The sequence below is a fragment of the Sorex fumeus genome, unplaced genomic scaffold (genome assembly GCF_029834395.1).
Source record: "Sorex fumeus unplaced genomic scaffold, SorFum_2.1 ptg000030l, whole genome shotgun sequence".
NCBI classification, from domain to species: domain Eukaryota; kingdom Metazoa; phylum Chordata; class Mammalia; order Eulipotyphla; family Soricidae; genus Sorex; species Sorex fumeus.
In genome coordinates this window covers 13,375,954-13,401,347 of record NW_026606087.1, presented here as the reverse complement: position 1 = coordinate 13,401,347, position 25,394 = coordinate 13,375,954, and the positions used below count along the sequence as shown (strand labels likewise).

Here is a 25,394-nt window from a genome sequence, read left to right as displayed (position 1 = left end):
AACTGGCCAAGATGCAGAGACTATAAAACTCAGCTCCCGGAAGTGCGCAGCTGCATTTGCAGACACGTGACATCTTATTATCTTATTTTTCCTTTGGAGAACCTGGCAGGCTACCAAAAGAATCCTGCCCGCACGGCAGAGTCTGGCAAACTTCTCAAGTCGTACTCAATATGCCAAATACCAGTAACAATGATGAGTCTCATTCCCCTAATCCTGACAGAGCATTGAAATGGCTCTTTTAAAATCTCAGGGCTAGGAAGAAGGAGATGTTACTGGTGCCTGCTCGAGGAAATCAATGAACAACAGGATGATTGTGATCGTGATTTCATTATAAACGGGTGCTAGATCTTGTCAAATGCTTTCTCTGCATCTATTGATATGATCATATGCTTTTTATCTTTTCTTTTATTGATATGATGGATTATGTTGATTGATTTCCGAATGTTAAAGCATCCTTGCATCCCCGGGATGAATCCCACTTGGTCATGGTGTATGATCTTTTTGATGAGTTGTTGAATTCTATTTGCTAGTATTTTGTTGAGAATCTTCGCATCTGTGTTCATCAGGGATATTGGCATGTAGTTTTCTTTTCTTGTGGTGTCTTTGTTTCCTTTTGGTATTAGAGAGATATGGGCTTCGTAGAAACTGTTTGGGAGTGTTTCTGTTTTTTCAGTTTCCTGGAAAATCTTGAGATGAACTGGCAATAGGTCTCTTTAAATGTTTGGAAAAATTTGGTAGTGAATCCATCTGGACCTGGGTTTTTGTTTTTGGGAACACTTTAGATTACAGTTTCAATTTCCTTGATGTTAATACGTCTATTCAGGTACTCTAGATCTTCTTGATTCAGCTTTGGGAGATTATTGGAATCCCAGAATTTATCCATTTCTTCTAGGTTCTCTTGTTTTGTGGCATACAGACTTTCAAAGTAGTCTCTGATGATCCTTTGAATTTCCTTGGTTTCTGTTGTGATATTCCCATTCTATTTCTGATTCGATTTATTAGGGTTCTCTCTCTGTTTCCTTGTGAGTATTGCTAGTGGTTTATCTATCTTATTTATTTTCTCGAAGAACCAGCTCTTGGTTTCATTGATCTTTCAGATTGTTCTTGGTTTCCATGTCATTGATTTCTGCTCTAAGTTTTATGATCTCTTTCCTTCTGCCTGGTGTGGTCTCCTTCTGTTGATCCTTTTCTAGGCTATTGAGCTGTGAAATCAAGTTGTTTAAGTGCATCCTTTCTTCCGTCCTGTGAAATGCTTGCAGAGCTATAAATTTTCCCCTTAATATGGCTTTAGCTGCATCCCAGAAGTTCTGGTATCTCATGTCTTAATTCTTATTTGTTTGGTACCTTTTGATTTCATCCTTGACTTCCTTCCTGACTCACTCATTGTCCAACATTGAGTTGTTTAGTTTCCAGTGTTTGATTGGTCCTCCATGTCTTTGTGTGATTCACTTCTATTCTCAGTGCATCGTTGTCTGAAAAGATTGTTGATACTATTTCTATCTTCCATATTCTATTGAGGTATGTTTTGTGGCCTAGTTCATGGTCTATTTTGGAAAATGTTCCATGCGCACTGGAGAAGAATGTGTATTCTTTCTTTTGGGGGTATAAAGCCCTGTATAGGTTTATAAGTCCTTTCTCTTCTCTTTCTTCTTACAAAGCCAATGTTTCTTTGCTGAGTTTTGTTCTTGTGGATCTATCTAGAGTTGATTAGGTGATGTCGAAGTCTCCAGCTACTATTGTGTTGCTAGCAATGTCCTCCTTAAAATCTTTTAGCAGTTATTTTAAGTATTTAGCTGTTCCCTCATTAGGTGTGTATACATTTAAGAGTGTGATTTCTTCCTGTTGTACGTATCCCTTGATAAAGTGAAAATGGCCTTCGCTGTTCCTTTTAATATTTTTCAACCTGAAATTAATGTTATCTGATACTAGTATCGCCATCCCAGCTTTTTTGAGGGAGCTGTTTGCTTGCAGGATTGTTTTCCATCCTTTAACTTTGAGTCTGTGTTTGCTCTGACTGTTGAGATGAGTTTCTTGTAGGCAGCAGATGTTGGATTCTGTCTCTGAATCCATTTTGCCACTCTGTGTCTCTTGATTGGTGCATTTAGTCCATTGACATTGGGATAGATTATTGTCATGGGGTTTTGTGCCATCTTTCTGTAGGAGTTGGTTGTGTTTATAAGTGTTTTCCCTCTTATCTTACATGAGCCCCTGTAGCCCTTCTTTTAGATTTGTTTTTGTGTCTATGAAATTCTTGAGCTATTGTTTATCTACAAAGTGGTGTATCCTTCCATCGAGTTTGAGTGAGAGGTTAGCAAGATAAAGTATTCTTGGTGAGGCATTCCTTTCATTGAGGTTTTTTTCACTATATCCCACTATTTCCTTTGGGCTTGGAGGGTTTCCTCTGATAGGTCTGCTGTGTATCTAAGGGCTGCTCCTTTGTATGTGATTTCCTTCTTTGACCTTGCTGCTTGTAGTATTGTTTCTCTGTCCACTGCATCCATCTTTCTGTCTATGATATGCCCTGGAGTGTTTTTATTGGGGTCTCTTTTAGCTGGCACCCTTCTGGTTCCTTGGACCTGGATGTCTGCATTCCTTAACTCTGGGAACTTTTCAGCAATGATTTCTTTGACTATGGCGTTTTTATTGGTTTGTCTCCCTGTCCTTCTGGTACACCAATGATTCTAATGTTTTTCCTCTTGGCGTCATCCCCTAGGTCTCTGATTCTCCTTAGAGCCATTTTGAGGTCTTTTTCCATTGCTTGTTGTTCCATATGGGATTTCTGTTGCTCATCTTCAATCTCACTGATCCTCTTTTCAGCTGCATTCATCTTACTGCTAAGGGCACTTACTGAGTTTTTAATTTAGTCTACTGAATCCTTTATTTGTGACACTTCTTTTTACTTATTGGGCATATTTTTTTAATTTATTTATTGAATCGCTGTGGGAAAAGTTACAAAGCTTTCAGGTTTAGATCTTGGTTATGCAAATAACAATCACATTTCCCTTTACCAATACTTATTTTTCACCACGAAGAACCCCAATAAACCCCCACCCCCATCCCCCCATGCCTGTGGGGCAGATGAATTCTAGTTAACACTCTATCTACTTTGACTAGCTTCATTGTTTCGATAAAAGTTGCACCATTATTATTTAGAGTTTACCCCCACCCCCCAAATCAGCCATGCTGAAAAAGCATTGGTGACACTTCTTTTTGTAGCTTTTTTATTTCCACTCTCATTTCTTCCTGTATTTTCTTGACTATCTGTTCTATTGTTTCTTTCATTTCTTCTTTTAGCTTTCTGAATATCTCCTCCATTGATTCTTTGAGTAGATCCTTGAACATCCTCTGCATTTTGTCTCAGAATTCTTTATCGAAGAGAGCATAATTGTGGATAATCTCTGTTCGGGATTCTTTTCTTCGTATTCTCCTTATAGTGGAGATTTGCGCTGTTTCTTCATGTTCTTTTGGTTGTCTAGAGGTAGAACCCCGAAATTCACAGGTACTGTTCCCTCTTATCATGGGAATGGATTCTGGATAAGGTCGGTCGATGGTAGTCACTCTTCTCCCTTTTTAGAGTCTGACCTTCCTCTCATTCGGGCATTATTCTTTGGATTATAACAGGCATTGAGTGAAGCTTTGGAGGAGGTGCTCTTTAATGTTGGGCTTGTACAGTTTATTTCGTACTGGTCTTTTGTTAGAATTGGAGTAGGCGAGTGGAATATTGTTGTAGTGGAGGTGGTCAGAAATTTTTGGTCGGTATTAGGTGATAGGGGCTGGAGCGATAGCACAGCCGAAAGGTGTTTGCCTTGCATGCAGTCAACATGGCTGACTCGAGTTCGATTCCTCCATCCCTCTCAAAGAGCCCGACAAGCTACTGAGAGTATTTTACCTGCACGGCAGAGCCTGGCAAGCTACCCGTGAAGTACTCGATATGCCAAGCACAGTAACAAGTCTCATGATGGAGACATTACTGGTCCCGCTTGAGCAAATCGATGAACAATGGGAGGACCGTGACTGTGATTAGGTGATAAAGGGTGAAATGAAAGTACTGAGTGCTCAGATTGGGAAATATAACTGTGGCAGCAGCGTGAGTGTTCGCAGCCCTGGAGAAGGCCACACCCACTTCTGGGGAAGCCACGCCCCTATGTAGTGTCCACACCCCTGGCGGTCCCAGGAACACTCCCCCAAGGAACCTGGAATGGGGTGGGGGCAATGAGGCAGATGGGGAGTTCCAGGGCGCTCCTCTGGTGTTCCCCAAAGTGGCCTCTCTGTTTCAACATTCTTGATAAGTGGTGTTTCACCTTTGAAGACGACTTTAGCTTCAATGTCATCGAGGGTTCTGCCTCCATCTTTTATCCTCTGTACCTAATAGATCAGGTCTGATATTGAGTTCTTTATTCCATTATGACCTGACTTTTGTGCATGGTATCAGGAAGAGATCTGTAGGTTACATAATTAATAAACAAAAGTCCGTGACTCTCCTTTATACAAATTATAAAAGAGAAGAAAGGAAAAGAAAACAACCCAGTTCACAATTGTGCCTCAGAAAATTAAATACCTCAGAATCAGCTTAACAAAGAGAATAAAGGACCTGTACATAGAAATATGCAAAATGCTACTGCAAGGAATAAAGGGAAAACAATGGGAAAACGTGGCAGCTAGATGCAAAAAAAACTGGACTCTGGCCTTTATCTAATGCTGTACACAAAAGCAGATCAAAATGAATTAAAGACCTCAACATCAGACCTAAATCTATAAGGTACATGGAAGAAAATGTAGGCAAAACCCTCCTCTTTATTGAAGCTAAAAGTATCTTAAAAGATGAAATGCAAGTGGAAGCAAAAATAAACAAATATGACTACAATAAACTAAAAAGCTTTTGCACTTCAAAAGAAGCAGTGACCAAAAATACAAAGACAACGTACAGAATAGGAAAGGTAATTTGCCCAATACCCATATGATAAGAGGTTAATATCAAAGATATACAAGTCACAGGTAGAACTTTACAAGAAAAAAAAATCTCCAATCCCATCAAAAAATAGGGAAGAGAAATGAACAAAAAATTCCTCAAAGAAGAAATTTGAATTGGAGAAAAGGAACATGAAAAAATGTTCTTTATCACTAATCATCAGGGAAATGCAAATCAAAACAACAGATATCATTTCATACCACAGAGACTGCCACATATCCAAAAGAACAAGAACAGCTAGTGCTGGCATGGATATGAGGAGAAAAGGATTCTCCTTCATTGCTGGTGGGACTGACGACTGGTCTAGAATTTTTGGAAAAAAATATGGACATTCTTCAAAAAACTAGAAATTGAGCCCCCATTTGACCCAGGTATATACCTGGGTACCTCTTCTGGGTATATACCCTGGAGGCTCAGAAACACACAGCAGAAATACAATTTGCACCCCTACGTTCATTGCAGCACTATTTACCATAGCCAGAATCTGAAAACAACCTGAGTGTCCAAGAAAAGACCAATGGATAAAGAAACTATGCTACATCTATACAATGTAATACTACACATAAGGAAAAATGAAGTCATGAAATTTGCTTATAAATGGATGGAAACGGAGAGTGTTATGATGAGTGAAATGAGTCAGAAAGAGAGAGACAGACATAGAATGATTGCACTCTTTGTGGAATATAAAATCACTCTTCCTTATATTTGCATCTTTTCTTTATTCATTGCTTAGCAATTCCTACTAGGGCTTCAATTAAAATTTTTTTCAGATATTATTCTTAATATCTTGTATGTTAAATTGCCGTTTCTCATATGCATTGCTATTATAAAGTCTTCTTAGAAGGACTATAGAAATAGTAAAGTAAGGCATTTGCTTTGAATCATCTGATACTGCTCAATCCTTAGTACCACACATGATTCCACAATCACTGACAAGAGTAATGTCAGGGTAGAGCCCTGAGCATAGCCAGGTATGATCCCCAATTTCACCCTTTGCTGAATGTATTTATAATTTTAAAACTTCTTAAATTTATTTGTTTTTACTCCATTTATAATTTATTATCATCACAGTACTAAATATCCTCTGTTGATATGTAAGTCTGAGCCTGAAAGTTCTCAGATTCCTGATGAATTTGCAACATGTCAGAGTAATATTTAAGCTTAAATTTCCTGTTGTGTTTATATTAGGATAGGATAACAATTAGAGCACATTAACTTCACATGTTGTTCACATGTGAAGAAATACAGAGTATTCATACTAATATTTAAATGGTTTATCCAGATAAGACATGTGTCAGAACTTTTTACCTTATTGAACATAGCTAATGTCTCCATGGTAAAGCATTACAAACACACAAGTGGAAATGAGAGATGAACCAGAGATAAGTGAGAATAGAATACATATAATGTTAAATCCAGGGGCTGGAGTGATAGCAAAGCAGGTAAGGTGTTTGCCTTGCATGGGGCCAACCTGGGTTCGATTTCCAGCATCCTATATCATCCCCTGAGCACCACCAGGGGTAATTCCTGAGTGCAAAGCCAGAAGTAACCCCTGTGCATCACCGGGTACGACCCAAAAAACAAAATAAATAAATAAATAAATAAATAAATAAATAAATAAAATCCAGTAGTCTTTATTTTTTAATCATCTACTATTATGTTTCTTTGACTCACTTACTGAATGGGCCTTCTAGAACCTAAGTTACACTAAGAATGCTCACACATAGGCTCTGAGAACCTGCCTTTTGTCAGTTTTCATACCATGTCACTAAAATCAGCATGTTTCCTGGAAGAATTAAGGAATCAGCACTGTTTTTCAAGGCCAGGGAGAATCTAGTATACAGAAAAGATTGTACCACAAAAAGTATGATATCTCTCTTTTACAGTGAGGACTCTAACTGAAAAAATGAAGAATGTATGGAGTCTTTCTCAGTAGCAAGTTTAAGATTTTGGATTAAAATGCAAATAGGTATGTCTATAATTCCATCTCCCCTGTTTTCATGAAATAGGGCTCTTCTCTGTCATGCATTAAATTATAAAAAATCTTATTTTATGTTTTAATGCTATCAATTAAAATTTTTTTTCAAACAAAATCTTGAACTAGTGTTACACCAACTTGCATGAAAGTCAAAGACAAACCATAAATATGTGTGTATAATTCAATGCTAGTGAAAGAGATGCTTGTGTTTAGGGGGTGGAGTGGTGAGAGGACAAGTAAGATTTTTTTTTAAATTATGTGAGATCTACCTGATTAGTACATGTCAAATCAACCAGAATTTATATTGTCCATACTTATTCCTTGGAAAGCTGTCTTTCTGTGGCTCAATTAGTCATTATCTGAAGTAGTTCCTGCTGATGATCCATACTGTGCAGGAAATGTTATTATTCCCTTTCATGTTTCCCACAAATTATATGTTCCATACTGACTTTATTTACAGAAGTTTTTCCTGTCCCAATCAACCCAAAGTATCATTTCAAATCTCTATTAAATGACATAAGAATAGTTAAGTAAGATTTTGATAAAGAATATTGTAGCTTGATCTGCACAGGACGGTAACTGAGGCACATCTTGCGAAACAAAGCTGAATGGCTCCAGGCACTCTCTCCTCATTCAAACAGGTACAGCCCAGCACCCAGGGCTTGGGACTCTCTCTGGGCATGCGCAGTTAGCTTGATCCCCTAGAATAGCCGGTTTTCCCCCTTGATCTGCGCAGGATGGGAACTGAGGCACATCTCTCAGAAACAAAGATGAACGGCTCTGGGCACTCTCTCCTCATTCAAACAGGTACAGCCCAGCGCCCAGTGCCAGGGACCCTTTCTGGAGCCGAAGTATTCTCCCACTACATATCCCATTCGCGGCCGTGCGACATCTTATCAGAACTTTTTTTTTTATGACATCTTATTGTCTCATTCCTACTTTGGACAAACTTGCAGGCTATCGAATGTAGCCTGCCCACAGGGCAGAGTCTGGCAAACTCCCCGTGGCCTACCAAATATGCCAAATACCAGTAATAATGATGGGTCTCATTCTCCTAAAGAGCCTTGAATATAATCTCAGGGCTAGGATGAAAGAGACGTTACTGGGGCCTGCTCGAGGCAATCGACGAATAACAGGATGATGAAATGAAATGAAATGAAAAAATATCCCATAGGAACCATAAGATACTCTCTTAGATGGAGCATTCTCTAGATTAGCTCAACCACTAGAAACACATTAGCCAATAAATCGTTAAGCCTATCTCAATTCATTCTGCATATCAAGCAGAATAGTAACAGTGAACATGAAGGTCTAAACCACACTGGTCATAATGGTAAAGAAACACAAAAGCCCACCAAGCTTTCTTATTAAAGAGGCTAGCCCAGAAGACACCAACAATGCTGTAGTGTTAGACAACCTCTCTGACAAGGAATTCAGAAGGGAGCTACTTAAAATGCTTAGGGAACTAAAAGAAACAATGGAAAGCAATGTCAATAAAAGACAAGAGGATTTGAAGGCAGAAATGAGGAAAATGCAAACGGAAATGTCAGACCTGAAAAACCTGGTAGGCGAATTGATAAACTCAGTGGAAGGCCTCAGCAGCAGAGTAACAGCTGCTGAGAACAGAATGAGTGAGCTCAAAGATGAAGTTCAGAGACTATCCAGAAAAGAGCAGAAAATGGAAAAGAGACTCACAATTCGGGAACAGATGGCAAGAGATGATTGTGATGAAGCCAAGTGCGGTAACATAAGAATTATTGGAGTTCCAGAGGGACAGGAAGAAAATCTTGATGAAGAAGAAACTGTCAAAGACATCATTGCTACAACGTTTCCAGAGCTGAAGAAAACTTGTGACCACATTCAGGAGGCCCGAAGGGTACCAGCTAGAAGAAATCCGAATAAAAATACCCCAAGACACATCCTGATAAAAATGACCATAACCTTAGATAGAGACAAAATTCTGAAAGCAGCAAGATTGAAGAAAGAAATCTCCTACAAAGGAGCATCCTTAAAATTCAAAGCTGATTTGTCTGATGAAACCCTCATTGCCCAAAAACAGTGGTGGGATATAGTGGAAAAACTCAATTAAATAAATGCCTCACCAAAAATACTTTACCCAGCGAGACTCTCATTCATAATAGAAGGAACAACACACAGTTTCACAGAAAAACAACAGCTCAGGAACTTCAGAGACTCAAAACCATGGTTACAAGAACAACTAAATGGGCTACTTTAAGGCAAGACAGGCACCTCAAATACACCAAATTTCAACAGAAAAATGGGACAAAACCCCATAACAATAATCTCTCTCAATGTCAATGGGCTAAACACACCAATTAAAAGACACAGAATGGAAGGATGGATTAGAAAATTAAACCTAACATTCTGCTGCCTGCAAGAAACACATATCAATAGTCAAAGCAAACACAGACTCAGAGTCAAAGGCTGGAAAAAAACCCTACAAGCAAACAGCTCCCATTAAAAAATTGGGGTAGCCATCCTAATATCAGACCACATCGATTTCAGAGTGAAGAAGGTCACAAGAGACAGTGAAGGTCATTTCTTATTGATCAAAGGATCTGTACAACAGGAAGAACTTACAATACTAAATGTATATCACCTAATGAGAGGCCAGCAAAGTACTTAAAATAACTACTCATAGATTTGGAGAAAGACATCAATAGCAACACAATACTAGTGGGAGACTTCAACACCGCTTTATGACCGCTTGATAGATTAACCAGACTCAAGCTCAGCAAGGACTTACTTCTTTTGAGGGAAACAATGGAAGAAAGGGACTTAGTAGATATATACAGGACATTTCATCCTCAAAAATCTGAATACACATTCTTCTCAAGCGTACATGGAGCACTCTCCAAGATAGACCACATGCTGAGCCACAAAACATACCTCCATAAAATTAAGAAGATAGAGATTGTATCAACAATCTTCTCAGACATAATGCGCTGAAATAAGAAGTAAATCACACACAAAAACAGAAAACTAAATCGAACACCTGGAAATTAAACAGTGCGCATTTGAACAATGAGTGGCTTATAAAGGAAATCAAAAAGGAAATCAAAAGATTCCTGGAAACGAATGAAAATGAGAACACAAGTTGCCAAAACTTATGGGACACAGCAAAAGCTGTGTTAAGAGGAATGTTCATAGCTCTACAAGCATTCCTCAAAAGGAGGAGCGAGGCCACATAAATAACCTAACCTTACAGCTTAAGAGCTTTGGAGAAGGACCAAAAAAAGGAGCACAGCCCGAACAGGAGAAAGGAAATAATAAAACTCAGAGCAGAGATTAACGAGATGGAAACCCAAAAAACAATCCAAAAGATCACTGAAACCAAGAGCTGGTTCTTCGAAAAAAATTAACAAGATCAATAAGCCTCTAGCAAAACTCACAAAGAAGGGGAGAGAGAAAACCGTAATAAACCGAATCAGAAATGAAAAGGGGGTCGTTACAACAGAAACTACAGAAATTCAAAGGATCCTCAGGGAGTACTTTGAGAAGCTTTATGCCACGAAACATGATAACTTCGAGGAAATGGATAAATTTATAGACTCCTACAGACTCCCAAGGCTGAACCAAGAAGACCTGGAATACCTGAACAGAACTCTCACCATCAAGGAAATTGAAATGGCAATAAAATTTCCCCAAGCACAAAAGTCCTGGCCTGGATGGATTCACTAGTGAATTCTTCCAAATCTTTAAAGAGGATTTACTCCCAATCCTCTTTAAGCTTTTCACAAAATTTAAATATCAAAAACACTTCCAAACAGTTTCTACGAAACAAATATTACCCTGATACCAAAAGCAGACAGAGATACCAAAAAGAAAGAGAACTACAGGCTGATAACCCTGATGAACACAGATGCAAAGATCCTCAACAAACTATTAGCAAATAGAATCCAACTAATCATCAAAAAGATCATATGCCATAACCAAGTAGGATTCATCCCAGGGATGCAAGGATGGTTTAATGTTCAGAAATCAATCAACATAATTCATCATATCAACAAAAGAAAGCAAAAAGCATATGATCATATCAATAGATGCAGAGAAAGCATTTGACAAGATCCAGCACCCTTTTATGATGAAAACCCTAGCCAAAATGGGTATAGAGGGGACTTTCCTCAACATAGTTAAAGCCATCTACCACAAGCCTACAGCAAGCATCCTCCTCAATGGGGAAAAACTGAGAGCCTTTCCTCTAAGATCACAGACAAGACAAGGATGCCCACTCTCTCCACTGCTGTTCAATATAGTACTGGAAGTACTTGCAATAGCTATTAGGCAAGAAAAAGATATTAAGGGCATTCAGGTAGGAAAGGAAGAAATCAAGCTCTCACTATTCACAGATGATATGATACTAAGAGAACCCGATAACCTCCACAAAAAAACTCTTAGAAATACTAGACTTGTTTAGTAAAGTTGCAGGCTGTAAAATCAATACCCAAAAGTTCCTGACTTTCTTATATGCAAACAGTTAGAGAGAAGAAAGCTAAATGAAAAAAACAATCTCGTTCACAATTGTGTCCCAGAAAATCAAGTACTTAGGAATCAGCTTAACTAAGGAAGTAAAGGACCTGTACAAAGAAAACTACAAAACGCTACTTCAGAAAATAAAAAAGGACATGATGAAATGGAAACGTATCCCCTGATCATGGGTCGGGAGACTTAACATTGTCAAAATGGCAAACCTTCCCAAAGCACTGTACAAATTCAATGCAATCCCTATAAGGACACCCATGACATTCTTCAAAGAAATGGAGCAAACTCTCCTGAAATTTATATGGAACAATAAGCCCCCACGAAAAACTAAAGCAATTTATGGGAAAAAGAAAATGGGATGAATAAACCTCCCTAACTTCAAACTCTACTAAAAAGCAGTAATAATTAAAACAGCATGGAACTGGAACAAAGGCAGAGCTGCAGACCAATGGAACAGGGTTGAATACACTGACATCTCCCCTCAATCGATGATCATCTAATCTTTGATAAAGGTGCAAGAAATGTGAAGTGGAGTAAGGAAAGCCTCTTTAACAAATTGTGCTGCCATCACTGGTTGGCTACTTGCAAAAAAATGGGCTCAGAACTCTGCCTAACACCATGTACAAAAGTAAGATCAAAGTGGATTAAAGACCTCAACATCAGACCAGACACCATAAGGTACATTGAAGACAAAGTTGGCAAAACCCTCCATGACATTGAAGCTAATGGTATATTCAAAGATATCACGCCACTGGCTGAGCAAGTGAAAACAGAGATAGATTAATGGGACCATCTTAAACTAAGAAGTTTCTGCACCTCAAAAGAAACAGTGACCAAAATACAAAGACAGTCTGCAGAATGGGAAAGGATATTTGCCGAATACACATCTGACAAAGGGTTGATATCAAGGATATATAAAGTATTGGTTGAACTCCACAAGAAGAAAACATCCAATCACATCAAAAAATGGAGCAATGAAGTGAACAGAAACTTTCTCAAAGAAGAAATCCGCATGGCAGAAAAGCACATGAAAAAATGCTCTACATCATTAATCATCAGGAAGACATATATCAAAACCACAATGAGATATCATCTCACACCTCAGAGACTGGCCCACATCCAAAAGAACAAAAGCAACTGATGCTGGCGCGGATGTGGAGAGAAAGGGATACTCCTTCACTGTTGGTGAGAATGCCGACTGGTTCAGCACTTTTGGAAAACAGTATGGACGATTCTCAAAAAATTAGAAATTGAGCTCCCATTTGACCCAGCAATACCACTCCTGGGAACATATCCCAGAGAAGCAAAAAGTATAGTCGAAGTGACATCTGCACTTGTTTGTTCATTGCAGCACTCTTTACAATAGCCAGAATCTGGAAAAAACCTGAGTCCCAAGAACAGATGACTGGTTAAAGAAACTTTGGTACATCTACACAATGGAATACTATGTAGCTGTTAGAAAAGATGAAGTCATGAAATTTACATACATGTGGTACTACATGGAAAGTATCATGCTAAGTGAAATGAGTCAGAAAGAGAGGGATAGACATAGAAAGATTGCATTCATCTGGGGGATATAAACTAACAAAATAGGAGATTAATACCCAAGAATAGCCTAGATCAGTACCAGGAAGATTACTCTATAGCTTAGAGGCCAGCCGGGCATTCTAGTGGAAAGGGCAGCTCAGATAGAGAAGGGAGCAACAAATAAAGGGTGTTGGAGGGATCCTACCAGGAGGGGAGATGCATGTTGAAAGTTGACTATGGACTGAACATGATTGCCACTCAATGCCTCTTTTGCAGACCACAACACTCAAATGGAGAGAGAGCACAAAAGGGAATACCCTGCCACAGAGGCAGGGTGGGATGGAGGGGATGGGTGTGGGAGGGATACTGGAATCCATGGTGGTGGAAAATGGGCACTGGTGGAGGGATGGCTATTTGATCATTGCATAATAGAAACCCAAGCACAAAAATTTGTAAATCTACAACTGTATCTCATGGTGTTTCACTAATAAAAATTTTAAAAAAAGAATATTGTCGAATATTTCAAAAAGCCTGTACACATTTCTTTTGTACTTTTAGAAGTAGGAGAAGTTTGTTACTCTGGACTGCAGCTATCATTACCATATAAGTAACTTAGCATCTGGTATAATAAGATGAAGGTAATACAAGAGATTTGCCCTAACAAATACAAAAATATTAAAGGTAAATAAAACCTGAAGTTTACTCTTTCATGGAGGGATCATATTAAACACCTTGATTATATTCATAAGAGCAAGAGATACTGGATGCTGGATTAAGCAACCCATAGATTAAGCATAGCATTCAATGTGAGAATATTTCATCCTTTTATATCCATGTGCCATGTAACCTCCTTTATGTCTGAACTTTTCTCCCAAACTGCGTGACACAACTTCATTGTGTTTTATTTATGGGTTAAGCAGATATTAATTTTCCCTAGTAAATTTTGACCCTTCTCTTGCCTAACCATATTCAGTTTTAGAGAAAATTCCTTTATGACTGGTGATGTCCCCAGAGATCTTATTGGTATAGTTAGCTGTTCTTTTAGCAGCTGGGGCCACTGGGGCTCTGAGCCACACTGCATTCTCTCTGGATTCAGATAGCCTTCAGAGATCGGGATATATGGGACCATATTTCAGACCCAGAAACAATGCTACTTGTGCTGGATCAAGATTTCTTTCATTCAGCTAAACATCAAAACAAGAGTAAGTGTTGAATGGAGGAGATGAAACAGAAACTAAGGTTGAAGCCAGTTTAGTAAAGTCAGGAGAGATATAAAAGAAAGGTATAGAGATAACAATAATATCAATATTCTTATGTCTGTAGATACTGAGTCATCTCAGATTGCTGTCTCATTTCATTATAGGAAGTGCTATTCCTTGAATTCCTTGGGTAATTGATGGTATTACTTCACACCAACATTTATTATTATTAACTCTTTTCTTTGCATCTGAATTCTATATGATGATATTTAAGGTTTTAGTCTTTCTATTTTCCATCTGGACTCAAAACATAATAGATTAGATACTACCTAGAAACAGTCTTTCTGAGAGTAACTGGGTGGAAAAAATTATATAACAATAGCTCCTTATGTTGATTTATATTGTTAAGGAAACTGGACAGAAAAGAAGCTATATTTATAACTCTATATCTCTATAATTTATATTTTTTCATCTCTAATTATACCTACATTTATACCTCTACCTATATTGTAGTCTAATCTATTATATCTCTGTTTCCATTTTTATTGTATTTCTCACTCCCTTTTTGTATTTGCTAGAGAGTAGACCTTTTCTTGAGTACCAAGGGCCCTCATAGTGTACTATAGTCTGCAAGAGCTCAGGAAACACATTTGTTTTCCTGAATTGTTGATATCTGAATATAGCTCATGTCATCCAAATTATCTCATTCCAATCTGTAATTTCACATACAGAAGACCTAAAAGTCTATCAAATGTTGGGGAATTGTTATGACTGAAATTCGACCATGAACAGCTTTGTAATTGTGCATCTCATGATGACTCATTTTTAAAAAGTTAGAAATATAATGTGGATTTTATCCTAGGAAAATGAAGAAAAAAGGGAGGAAGGAAATTTCTCAAGATTCTATAGTTATGAGATAATTACAATTTGTACAATTTTGAATATAGACAATAGCAGCCAACATGGCCAACCCGAGTTCGATTCCTCTGCCCCTCTCGGAGAGCCCGGCAAGCTACCGAGAGTATCTCGCCCTCATGGCAGAGCCTGGCAAGCTCCCCGTGACATATTCGATATGCCAAACACAGTCACAACAAAGTCTCCAATGGAGACGTTACTGGGCCCGCTCGAGCAAATCGATGATCAACGGGAGGGCCTTTACCTTTTCCTTTACCTTTAATCCCATGATATGACAAGATTTTTGTGTATTACTTTTTAAATTAGGCTACATGTAGAAAAGGAAAATAAAAACTGTGGAATTAGGAATTGTATCATAGATGTTTGAAACACTTGAGGGGTATTCAGACTGGTGACTAAATATTTACTTAAAGAAATTTTCTTTGAGTAGAAATTCCATTATTAAATTTTCTACACAGCATAAGTCAAAGTAGCATTTTGAAGTTATGTTGAAATATCTGATTCATTACACCTCTGCATTATGCAAGCTTAATATAGCACAAAGCACACATGTTTTTATTACCATATCTTCTCAACATGTAGAAGAGTGCTCATTACATAGCAAATAGTTAATAAATTTTAAGGCTATTCAAAATTATAATAACACTGGTAGTGAATTCTATTTTCATTGCTTTAGAATTCACAGGTAATAAAATTTTTTATTATAAAGGCCAGGAGACAGCAGAGACAGCAGAGCAGGGAAGGTGTCTGCCTTTTGTGTGCCCAATTGGATTTAATCTCTGATACAAGAGATGGGTTCCCAAGCACAACCAAGAGTGATCCCTGAGCACAGTGTCAGGAGTAAACTTTGATCCAAAGTAAACTTTGGATCAGACTACAAACAAGTCTGATCCAAAAAAAAGAAAAGAATATTTGTTGTATTATTGCCTATGTTAGATATAGTTACATTTACTATGATCATAAAGTTGGAAACTTCTATCTGTATGTGGAAAACATAAACTACAATTACAAAACAAAAATTAGTCAAACATTCAGTAATGCAACAGGTCGTTCAGAGAGGATTTTTTAAAAAATTTTAAGCCTGTTTATTTCATATTATTAAAGGATTTTCTGATTTTGCTTTATGAATGTTTACATTCTAAAATTCTCTTTAGGTAAGATAATTAGATGAGCAAAGCATTAATATCCTTTCTGAAAAATGAGTAAATTTGTGCCTCAGAGATTGGATTTAAAGTAGGTAAGAATAATGTTTTATACTTCTCTTATAGGAATCACGGCAAGATAGTGGTAAGGAAAGTTGACAGTTTCTTACTTTTTCCCTTTCTTTTGTCTTAATCTCAACCCATAGCTTTATCACTGTGAAAATCTTTACTAATTGTGAGCCCTGATTTATACCATTCTTCCCTTCACATGGGATGCTGTATCTGGAGATATCTGACACGTCCTGTGTTTCCTGATCTGACTATTCATATGAGGATTCATTATATAAAGAAGCAAAACAGAATGGGCCACTGTATTGTACTGGATATGTTTTATAACCAAATTAATGTATGTGGCCATTCAAGAAAACAGACACAATTTGTGTAGATGAACAAAAAAGTGCTAATAAATAAGTACTAATGATGATGAATACATTACAGGGTATACATAGTGAAAAATACATGATGAGACCCTATATTCACTGAGGATAAGCTTGTCTTATCTATAAGGAGAAATGCATGAAGGGACACCATTTTCATTCTGTGTAATTTTCCAAGTCTGTCAGGAAAATCCTACTGATGAACTCAACTATTTACCATAGATTTTGTTAAACGTTATTCACGAGCATGATATGTGCAAGACATAGGTGTTTGACACAGAGAAAAAGAAGGCTCAGAAATTTCATAGTGCAATGGGTTAGGCGACATATTCATATTATTTTCTAAGTAATATATGTTGAAAATATATGATTTTATAACTATAGAACATCTTTTATAGAGGAGGGTATATTGTTCTGATTTTTGTCACTATTAATAACAGTTAGTGATACTAATTGTTTCTAATTGTCAGATACGACTCCATAAAAATGTGCAACACTAACAAGGCATGAAAATATGATAAAACATATATTTGAGTATTTCAAAAACACTTAGAGTTGACTGAAAATTACATATATAGTTTAGAGTGAGGTAAACTGTTCTCTTTGGGGAGCAAGAGAAACTGCTAGAGCAAAAGGAGATTTGCATGCTATCAGATCAACACTGAAAACTACTAGAAAATAGATTGCCTTACCAAAGTTGGAGAATTTCAGGATAGACTAATAAGAACCATTTTTACAGAAAGTGGTTAAATGTAGTGAAATAACAGGTGCTTGTTAAATTCATAGCTGAGTTGCAGTCCACAGTGATACAGTTCTTGAGCTGAAGGAAAGAGGATGCTATTCTCACAGGAGACAACTAAAGCCAGAGAAGCTATTAAAAAAGATACAAGCAGCATTCAGCAACTATTACTGGAGAGAAAACTAAAGAAATAAATTTTTTGTATGTTCCTAGTCTTCTTCTAATGTTTTTATTCTGAGTCTTAGCAGAAGTTTGAGGATTTATTGATATAGTTCAGTGTTAGAGGAAACAGAACATGACAGTGGTGAACATTTATGTACAATATACACTAGAAAGGTAGCATCTGTGTTACAGTTGGTGTTTTTTGCATAGTTCAGCATTAGGTGGAAAAGTAGAGATCATAAAAGATGTCAGTTCTAGAAGTAGATAAATTTGTTAGCAAGTTATTTTAATAACACAGGAAAGAAATGAGGAAGACATGAATTAGAATGGGACTGGCAAAAATGAAAGCTAGTCTATAAACTGATTATTTGCAGATAAAAAAGTTTCGTATCAAATTGTTTTTTGTTAGTACCAGGAATTTTGCTCCATGGCTTGGAGGCCAGCCACACATGCTAGGGGAAAAGGAAGCTCAGATAGAGAAGGGAGCACCAAATAAATGGTGTTGGGAGTATCCTCCCAGGATGGGAGAAACATGCTGAAAGCAGACTACATACCAAACATGATTGCCACTCAATGCCTCTTTTGCAAACCACAACACCCAAAAGGAGAAAGAGAACAGAGGGGAATGCCCTGCCACAGAGGCAGGGAGGTATGGGGGAATGAGGGGTGGGAGGGATACTGGGATCCGTGGTGGTGGGAAATGGGAACTGGTGGAGGGATGGGTGTTTGATCATTGTATAACTGAAACCCAAGCACAAAATTTGTAAGTCTACAATTGTACCTCATGGTGTCTCATTAATAAAAAACAACATATTTTACATAAAAAACAATTACTTCTTTTTTTATTCACTTTTAGGAAGACAAAGACTTCCGTTCTCTGCATAACCATGCTCTCTGCTATTCACAATTTTACTGCCTTCCATCCTTCCACATTTATTCTACTTGGGATCCCTGGGATGCAAGACCAACATGTTTGGGTTGCCATTCCCTTCTGCTTCATGTATGTCTTTGCTCTCATTGGCAATGGTACCATCCTATATGTAATCATGACAGATAGAACTCTGCATGAGCCAATGTACCTCTTCTTGTGCCTGCTTTCTATCACCGACCTAGTACTTTGTTCAACTACATTGCCCAAAATGTTAACAATCTTCTGGCTTAAGTCCCACCTAATTTCCTATCATGGCTGCCTCACCCAGATGTTTTTTGTTCATGCTGTATTTGCTACAGAATCAGCTATTCTTCTGGCCATGGCATTTGACCGTTATGTGGCCATCTGTCGTCCACTTCATTATACATCCATTCTCAATGCCACAGTCATTGGAAAGATTGGTCTAGCATGTGTGATCCGGGGTCTTATCTTTGTTTTCCCCTTTGTTATCCTCATTGAGCGTCTACCTTTCTGTGGACATCGTATCATTCCTCACACGTACTGTGAGCATATGGGTATTGCCAAGTTGGCCTGTGCCAGCATCAAACCCAATACCATTTATGGTCTCACTGTGGCACTTTCGGTCACTGGCATGGACGTGATCCTCATCGCTACCTCCTATGTTCTAATCCTACAGACAGTGCTTCGATTGCCCTCAACAGATGCCCAGTTACGAGCATTTAGCACTTGTGGTGCTCATATTTGTGTAATTCTTGTATTTTATGTACCTGCTTTCTTTTCCTTTTTTACTCATCGTTTTGGTCATAAAGTACCCCCTCATATCCATATTATTCTTGCAAATCTCTATCTCCTTGTACCCCCACTTCTCAACCCTATGGTCTATGGCATTAACACAAAACAGATTCGTGTTAGAATAATTGGTTTTTTTGTAAAGAGGAGGTAGCTCTCTATAAATACCTTTAGGTTTCAGAGGAGAAATTATAATTAATGCACCACCTTTTCTAAGACCTCTTATTTTTGGAGTAGAGGTTTCTATTTCTGCTAATCCCAGCAGGCAATATGTATTACTTGAGAGTGTTTGAAGTATTTAGACAAGCTATTTATGCTTGTTATAAATACAGAATAACATATTTTTATAAAGTTATAATGTGGATCTAAATGTGCTGATACCTCTTGAATCTTCCTAGGAAAACATCAGGAGGCAGCAAAGTGCAGTCAGATGTAGGATCTAGAAAAACTGAATATCTATTTGTACAGAAATGACTGAAGGTAAAGAAAAAGTGACAAAATAAATATTTATGTCACTGACACTGTCACTGTCCTCCCATTGTTCATCGATTTGCTCAAGTGGGCCCAGTAACGTCTCCATTGTGAGACTTGTTACTTTGTTTGGCATATCGAGTACGTCACGGGGAGCTTGCCAGGCTTTGCTGTGCAGGCAGATACTCTCGGTAGCTTGCCGGAATCTCCTAGAGGGGCAGAGGAATCGAACCTGGCTTGGCTGGGCTGGCTGTGCGCAAGGCAAATGCCCTACCGCTGTGTTATCGCTCTAGCCCTACATAATAAATTTAAAATAAATTTAAAATATGTATACAAACGTACACACATGTATATACAAAGTCACACATATTGCTTGATTAATTTCCTATACTTTCTATACCAAGAGTATTTTTTCATAAAGACTGTCAATATATGACAGAGATGTCTTTGAGATTGCAGGCTATTCTTGATCTTGAATTAGGTTTAGAACAATGATAATAGCTGCTGGATGATTTTATAAGTACAATGGTTTAAATATATCCATGAGAATTCTATTTAAAATTTCCTCAAGAAATTGCTTCAAAAGATGATAATCTGTAATTAAAATTGTAACCTCCTAACTGATGACCTGGACATATTACATGATATTCTAAGTAATAAACTTCTTTTTTATTTATTGAATCGCTGTGGGAAAAGTTACAAAGCTTTCAGGTTTAAGTCTCAGTCATGCAATCATCAAACACATTTCCCTTCACCAATACTTATTTTTCACTACCAAGAACCCCAATAAACCTCTCCTTCCAACCCTTCCAATGCCTTTGAGGCAGATGAATTCTAGTTAACACTCTATCTACTTTGATTAGATTCATTGTTTCAACAAAATATGCAGCATTATTATTTAGAGTTTACACCTCCAAATCAGACATGCTGAAAAGGCATTATGAAATAATTTGTTTTCTACAGCTGGTTACAAGAATCAAATGATGTCGCGAGGCTGCGATAGCAGTCATGCGATTTTGGATTTCTGGTATTTTAAGTAATAAACTTTTAATCAATTGACTAATGACTATCTGACCTGCATTTATCTCATTTAGCCAACAAGCTTTTGAGTACATGGGATTTCTCAGGACTGAATATCTTGTTAATGCTCCCTAGGATAAGCCAGGATAGTCAGGATTGACAAGGATTTTTCATCAAATACTGCTTCAAACTTTGCCTTCCATTAGATCGTCTGTGCTTGCTTGTATTTTTGATGCTTTGTAAGAAGTAAAAGCAAGTGACTTGTCTAGCATCGTACACAGTATGTCATTCCTTATTTCAAGTCAACCTTTAATAATGTATATTTAATTTTTAAATAATATGTGCAAGCCATTTTCGACTTCAGAATCCATAGTCTCTTATAATAAAGATCTGCAACTCATTATGCACATAGTAGGCCTCATTTGCAATGTGATTTTTTAAGAAAAATGGACATGTACACAGAAATAAAATATATTTATAATGCTTTTATAAAACATAAGAGTTTGTGATTTAAACTCATTTCATTGTGCAACATTATTTCATAAATATATTATCAACATGAATGAAAATATTTTAACCATTAAACAATAAGACTAAAATTTTATTTCTCAGACTTTGGGAATAATATTTAATCAACTGCTTAAAAGAACCAGACTTTGGTAAGAATTTTAGAACCACTTCATTTATTATTGAACTTAAATGCCCACCAGAATATATGTATTGAGGACTAATTATGATTTTGGTATAATAAGCATTGACTTTTACAATGTAATAAGGCATAGTGTCTGACTTCAGAAAAATCACAGTCTTATGGGAAAGAAGCAATAACAACACAATATGGCATTTTCAGCAAAAAATTCCATTCAGTCAAAGAGAAAAATATGTTACTATTCAAATAATTTAATTTAAATATATAATTATGAAAGAATTATTTTATAACCTACTCTCACTTTAGGTTCTCTTTTTTATTAACAGAGTTGGGAGAAAGGTATTATTGAATAAAAACTTTCTGTGATTTTTTTTTTTTTTGGTTTTTGGGTCACACCCGGAGATGCTCAGGGGTTACTCCTGGCTCATGCACTCAGGAATTGCTCCTGGCGGTGCTCGGGGGACCATATGGGGTGCTGGGAATCGAACCTGTGTCAGTCATGTTGGCTGCGTGCAAGGCAAACGCCCTACCCGCTGTGCTATCGGTCCAGCCCCTCTCTGTGATTTTTTAAAGACTAAATCGTAGAGGCTTGAGGAATTTTATATTGAATATGTTCAAGAAAGTTGACTTTATGTACCATAAGGTGATAATCTAAGAAATCTGAGAATATATGTGGACAGAGGGCACAATGGCAAAGAGAAACCATTAGTAATAATTTCCTGAGTAAGTGCTGGATTGAATTTTTCCCTGTATTGTTCCAGACATTGTGATATGTACACAGCTCATATATTACTTATACTCATTATGCTCAGATTATGTTCAGTTGAGAACACAATTAACAAAATGCTGACAGACTTCAAAAGTATATTAATATTACCTTTAATCAGCAAAAGATAATATTATCCTGAAAAACGTTGCTTTATGAACATATCATTATTAGACCTTGATTATTCATAAAATTTAGAAAATGTTGTCTGTATTTAGTCCTTTTACTTGTAAAGGGACTAACTGATTAGCTATCTGATACTATACAGCAATCCAATAGCATCTTGAACTACAGAATTGGTTCAATGGACAAACGTTGTGCTAGCTTTGCCACCTGGTCCTTGTGACAAGGTGAATGAGACACACTAGTAAGGAGCCTTGGATCCACCATAGAGGTGGAACCTGGCCTATTGAAAACCATGCTTCTTAAAACATCTGGGATCAAAGGCATGCTCAAGCAAGCATTAGTTTTCAATATTTTGATAGAAATTCGGGCATTTTGGGAACAAGTCTTTCATCCTACAAAGAGGCCATGTAATCCTTGCCTTGCATTCTGCTGATTGGAGGGTTTTTCAGCCAAAGTGGTTTTCCACTTAACTTTTTCTTGTGACTCCTAAAAAAAGCAACACAATGAAATAATCAAAATCATTATAGCCCAAAAAATAGACTTTGAAATCAGAGATATGATTCACGAATCTTGAATTATAAGAAATAAGACTAAACTCTCTATTTTAATGTATTCTAAAGATCCAGGAGACTATTTATTTAGTACAGTCATTTAACTGATACTTCTGGTTCACATAGAATCTGTGTTTTTATAAGTTTAACAGAAAGTCAGATATATGGCAAAAATATCTCATAGACTAACAGGACAATGTTTAGCTGTGCTTTTTTTTATATTTTTATTGAATCACTGTGAGATACAGTTGAAAAGATTTCATGATTGAGTTTCAGTTATAAAATGATCAAACACCCATCCCTCCACCAGTGTATATTTTCTACCACCAATATCCCCAGTATCCCTCCTGCCACCCCCACCCCACCCCACTCCCTGCCTCTATGACAGACAATTTCCTCCTTACTCTCTCTTTACTTTGGGGCATTATAGTTTGCAATACAAATACCAAGAGGCCATCATGTTTGGTCCTTTATCTACTTTCAACACAGATCTCACATCCTGAGCCATCCCTCCAATCATCATTGACTTAGTGATCCCTTCTCTATCCCAGCTGCTTTCTCCCCAGCTCAAGAGGCAGGCTTCCAACCTAGAGCAATTTTCCTGGCCCTTGTGTCTACTGTCCCTTGGTGTTAGTCTCATGTTATGTTATTTTATATTCCACAAATGAGTGCAGTCATTCTGTGTCTGTCCCTCTCTTTTTTGACTCATTTCACTTATCATGATATTCTTCATATCTATCCACTTATAAGCAAATTTCATGAACTCATCTTTTTCTAAGAGCTGCATAGTATTCCACTGTGTAGATGTACCACAGTGTCCTTAATCAGTCGTCTGTTCTCAGGCACTCAGGTTATTTCCGAATTATGGCTATTGTGAACAGTGCTGTAATGAACATATAGATAGGTGTCATTTCTACTGTGCTTTTTATTTTTTTTATCACTCCCAGGATATATTCCCAGAGTGGTATTGCTGGGTCATATGGAAGCTCAGTTTCTAGTTTTGAGGAATGCCCATATTGTTCTCCAAAAAGGTGTTTAGCTGTGTTTCACCTACAATTATAAGGACAATCTGAGACCCAAGTTCAATTCCTCCGCCCCTCTAAGAGACCACGGCAAGCTACTGAGAGTATCTCACCCGCACAGCAAAGCCTGGCAAGCTACCTGTGATGTATTCGATATGGCAAACACAGTAACAACACGTCTCATAATAGAGATGTTATTGGGCCTGCTTGAGCAAATGAACAGTGGGAGGACAGTGACAGTGATAATCTGAAACAAAAGTGTAAGAAATAATCAGTAATGTCTTTGAGAACTTCATAAGCATGATTTATACTGACTCATTTTAGGAATTTATAGTATTCTTCACTGGAAGATTTGTTCTACTATAATGTTAAAGGTAAATGTAAAGGCCCTCCCGTTGATCGTCAATTTGTTCGAGCGGGCCTAGTAACGTCTCCATTGGAGACGTTGTTGTTACTGTGTCTGGCATATCGAATACTCTCGGTAGCTTGCCGGGCTCTCCGAGAGGGGCGGAGGAATCGAACTCGGGTCGGCCATGTTGGCCGCTTGTAAGGCTAATGCCCTACCCGCTGTACTATCGCTCCAGCCCATGAATTTTAAATATCCAAAACCCCCTATTAATAACTCCTAATATATATATATATATATATGGGCTGGAGCGATAGCACAGCGGTAGGGTGTTTGCCTTACACACAGCCAACATGGCCGACCCGAGTTCGATTCCTCCGCCCCTCTCGGAGAGCCTGGCAAGCTACCAAGAGTATCTCGCCACCACAGCAGAGCCTGGCAAGCTACCCGTGATGTATTCGATATGCCAAACACAGTAACAACGAAGTCTCCAACGGAGACGTTACTGGGCCCGCTCGAGCAAATCGATGAACAACGGGAGGACAGTGACAGTGATATATATATATATATATATATATATATATATATATATATATATGGGCTGGAGCGATAGCACAGCGAGTAGGGCGTTTGCCTTGCATGCAGCCAACATGGCCGACCTGAATTCTATTTTTCCGCCCCTCTCGGAGAGCCCGGCAAGCTACCGAGAGTATTTTGCTCGCAGGCCAAAGCGTGGTAAGCTACCCATGACGTATTCGATATGCCAAACACAGTAACAACAAAGCTTCACAATGGAAACGTTACTGGGCTCACTCGAGAAAATCAATGAACAATGGGAGGACAGTGATAGTGATATGTTATATATATATATATATATATATATATATATTTGAGTGTTCAGGTGGGAAAAAAAGACTCAAGGGAAACATAGTTCTGCTGTGATTGTAAATATCATGTATTTATAATTTTGATTGGGCTAAATTTTGTCTTTCACGAAAAATAAATTATCTGAGGAATAAAATATTACCTGTAAAGCAGAACAAAGTATATAGGAAGATACTAAATGTAATAAAGACTGTCAATTTTTATGTGTCCTTTTATGAAGTGTAAAATAACTGTCACTTGTGTAATGAATTCAACTAGGTTATTGTACGACTCTATCAGAAAGCAGTTTTAAAACAGTGAAGAATG

General features: G+C 37.6%; 1 protein-coding gene across 1 annotated transcript; it reads left to right on the top strand.

Moving 5' to 3' along the window:
- The first annotated feature begins 18,458 nt into the window (after positions 1–18,458).
- LOC130025319 (olfactory receptor 52D1-like) lies at positions 18,459–19,406 on the top strand. Its single transcript, XM_056116278.1, has one exon. The coding sequence runs from the start codon at positions 18,459–18,461 to the stop codon at positions 19,404–19,406; it is 948 nt and encodes a 315-aa protein (XP_055972253.1).
- The last annotated feature ends 5,988 nt before the right edge of the window (positions 19,407–25,394 follow it).

Bases quoted from the DNA above. Each gene is read 5' to 3' on its own strand.
- LOC130025319 (XM_056116278.1), top strand. From the start codon at position 18,459: ATGCTCTCTGCTATTCACAATTTTACTGCCTTCCATCCTTCCACATTT.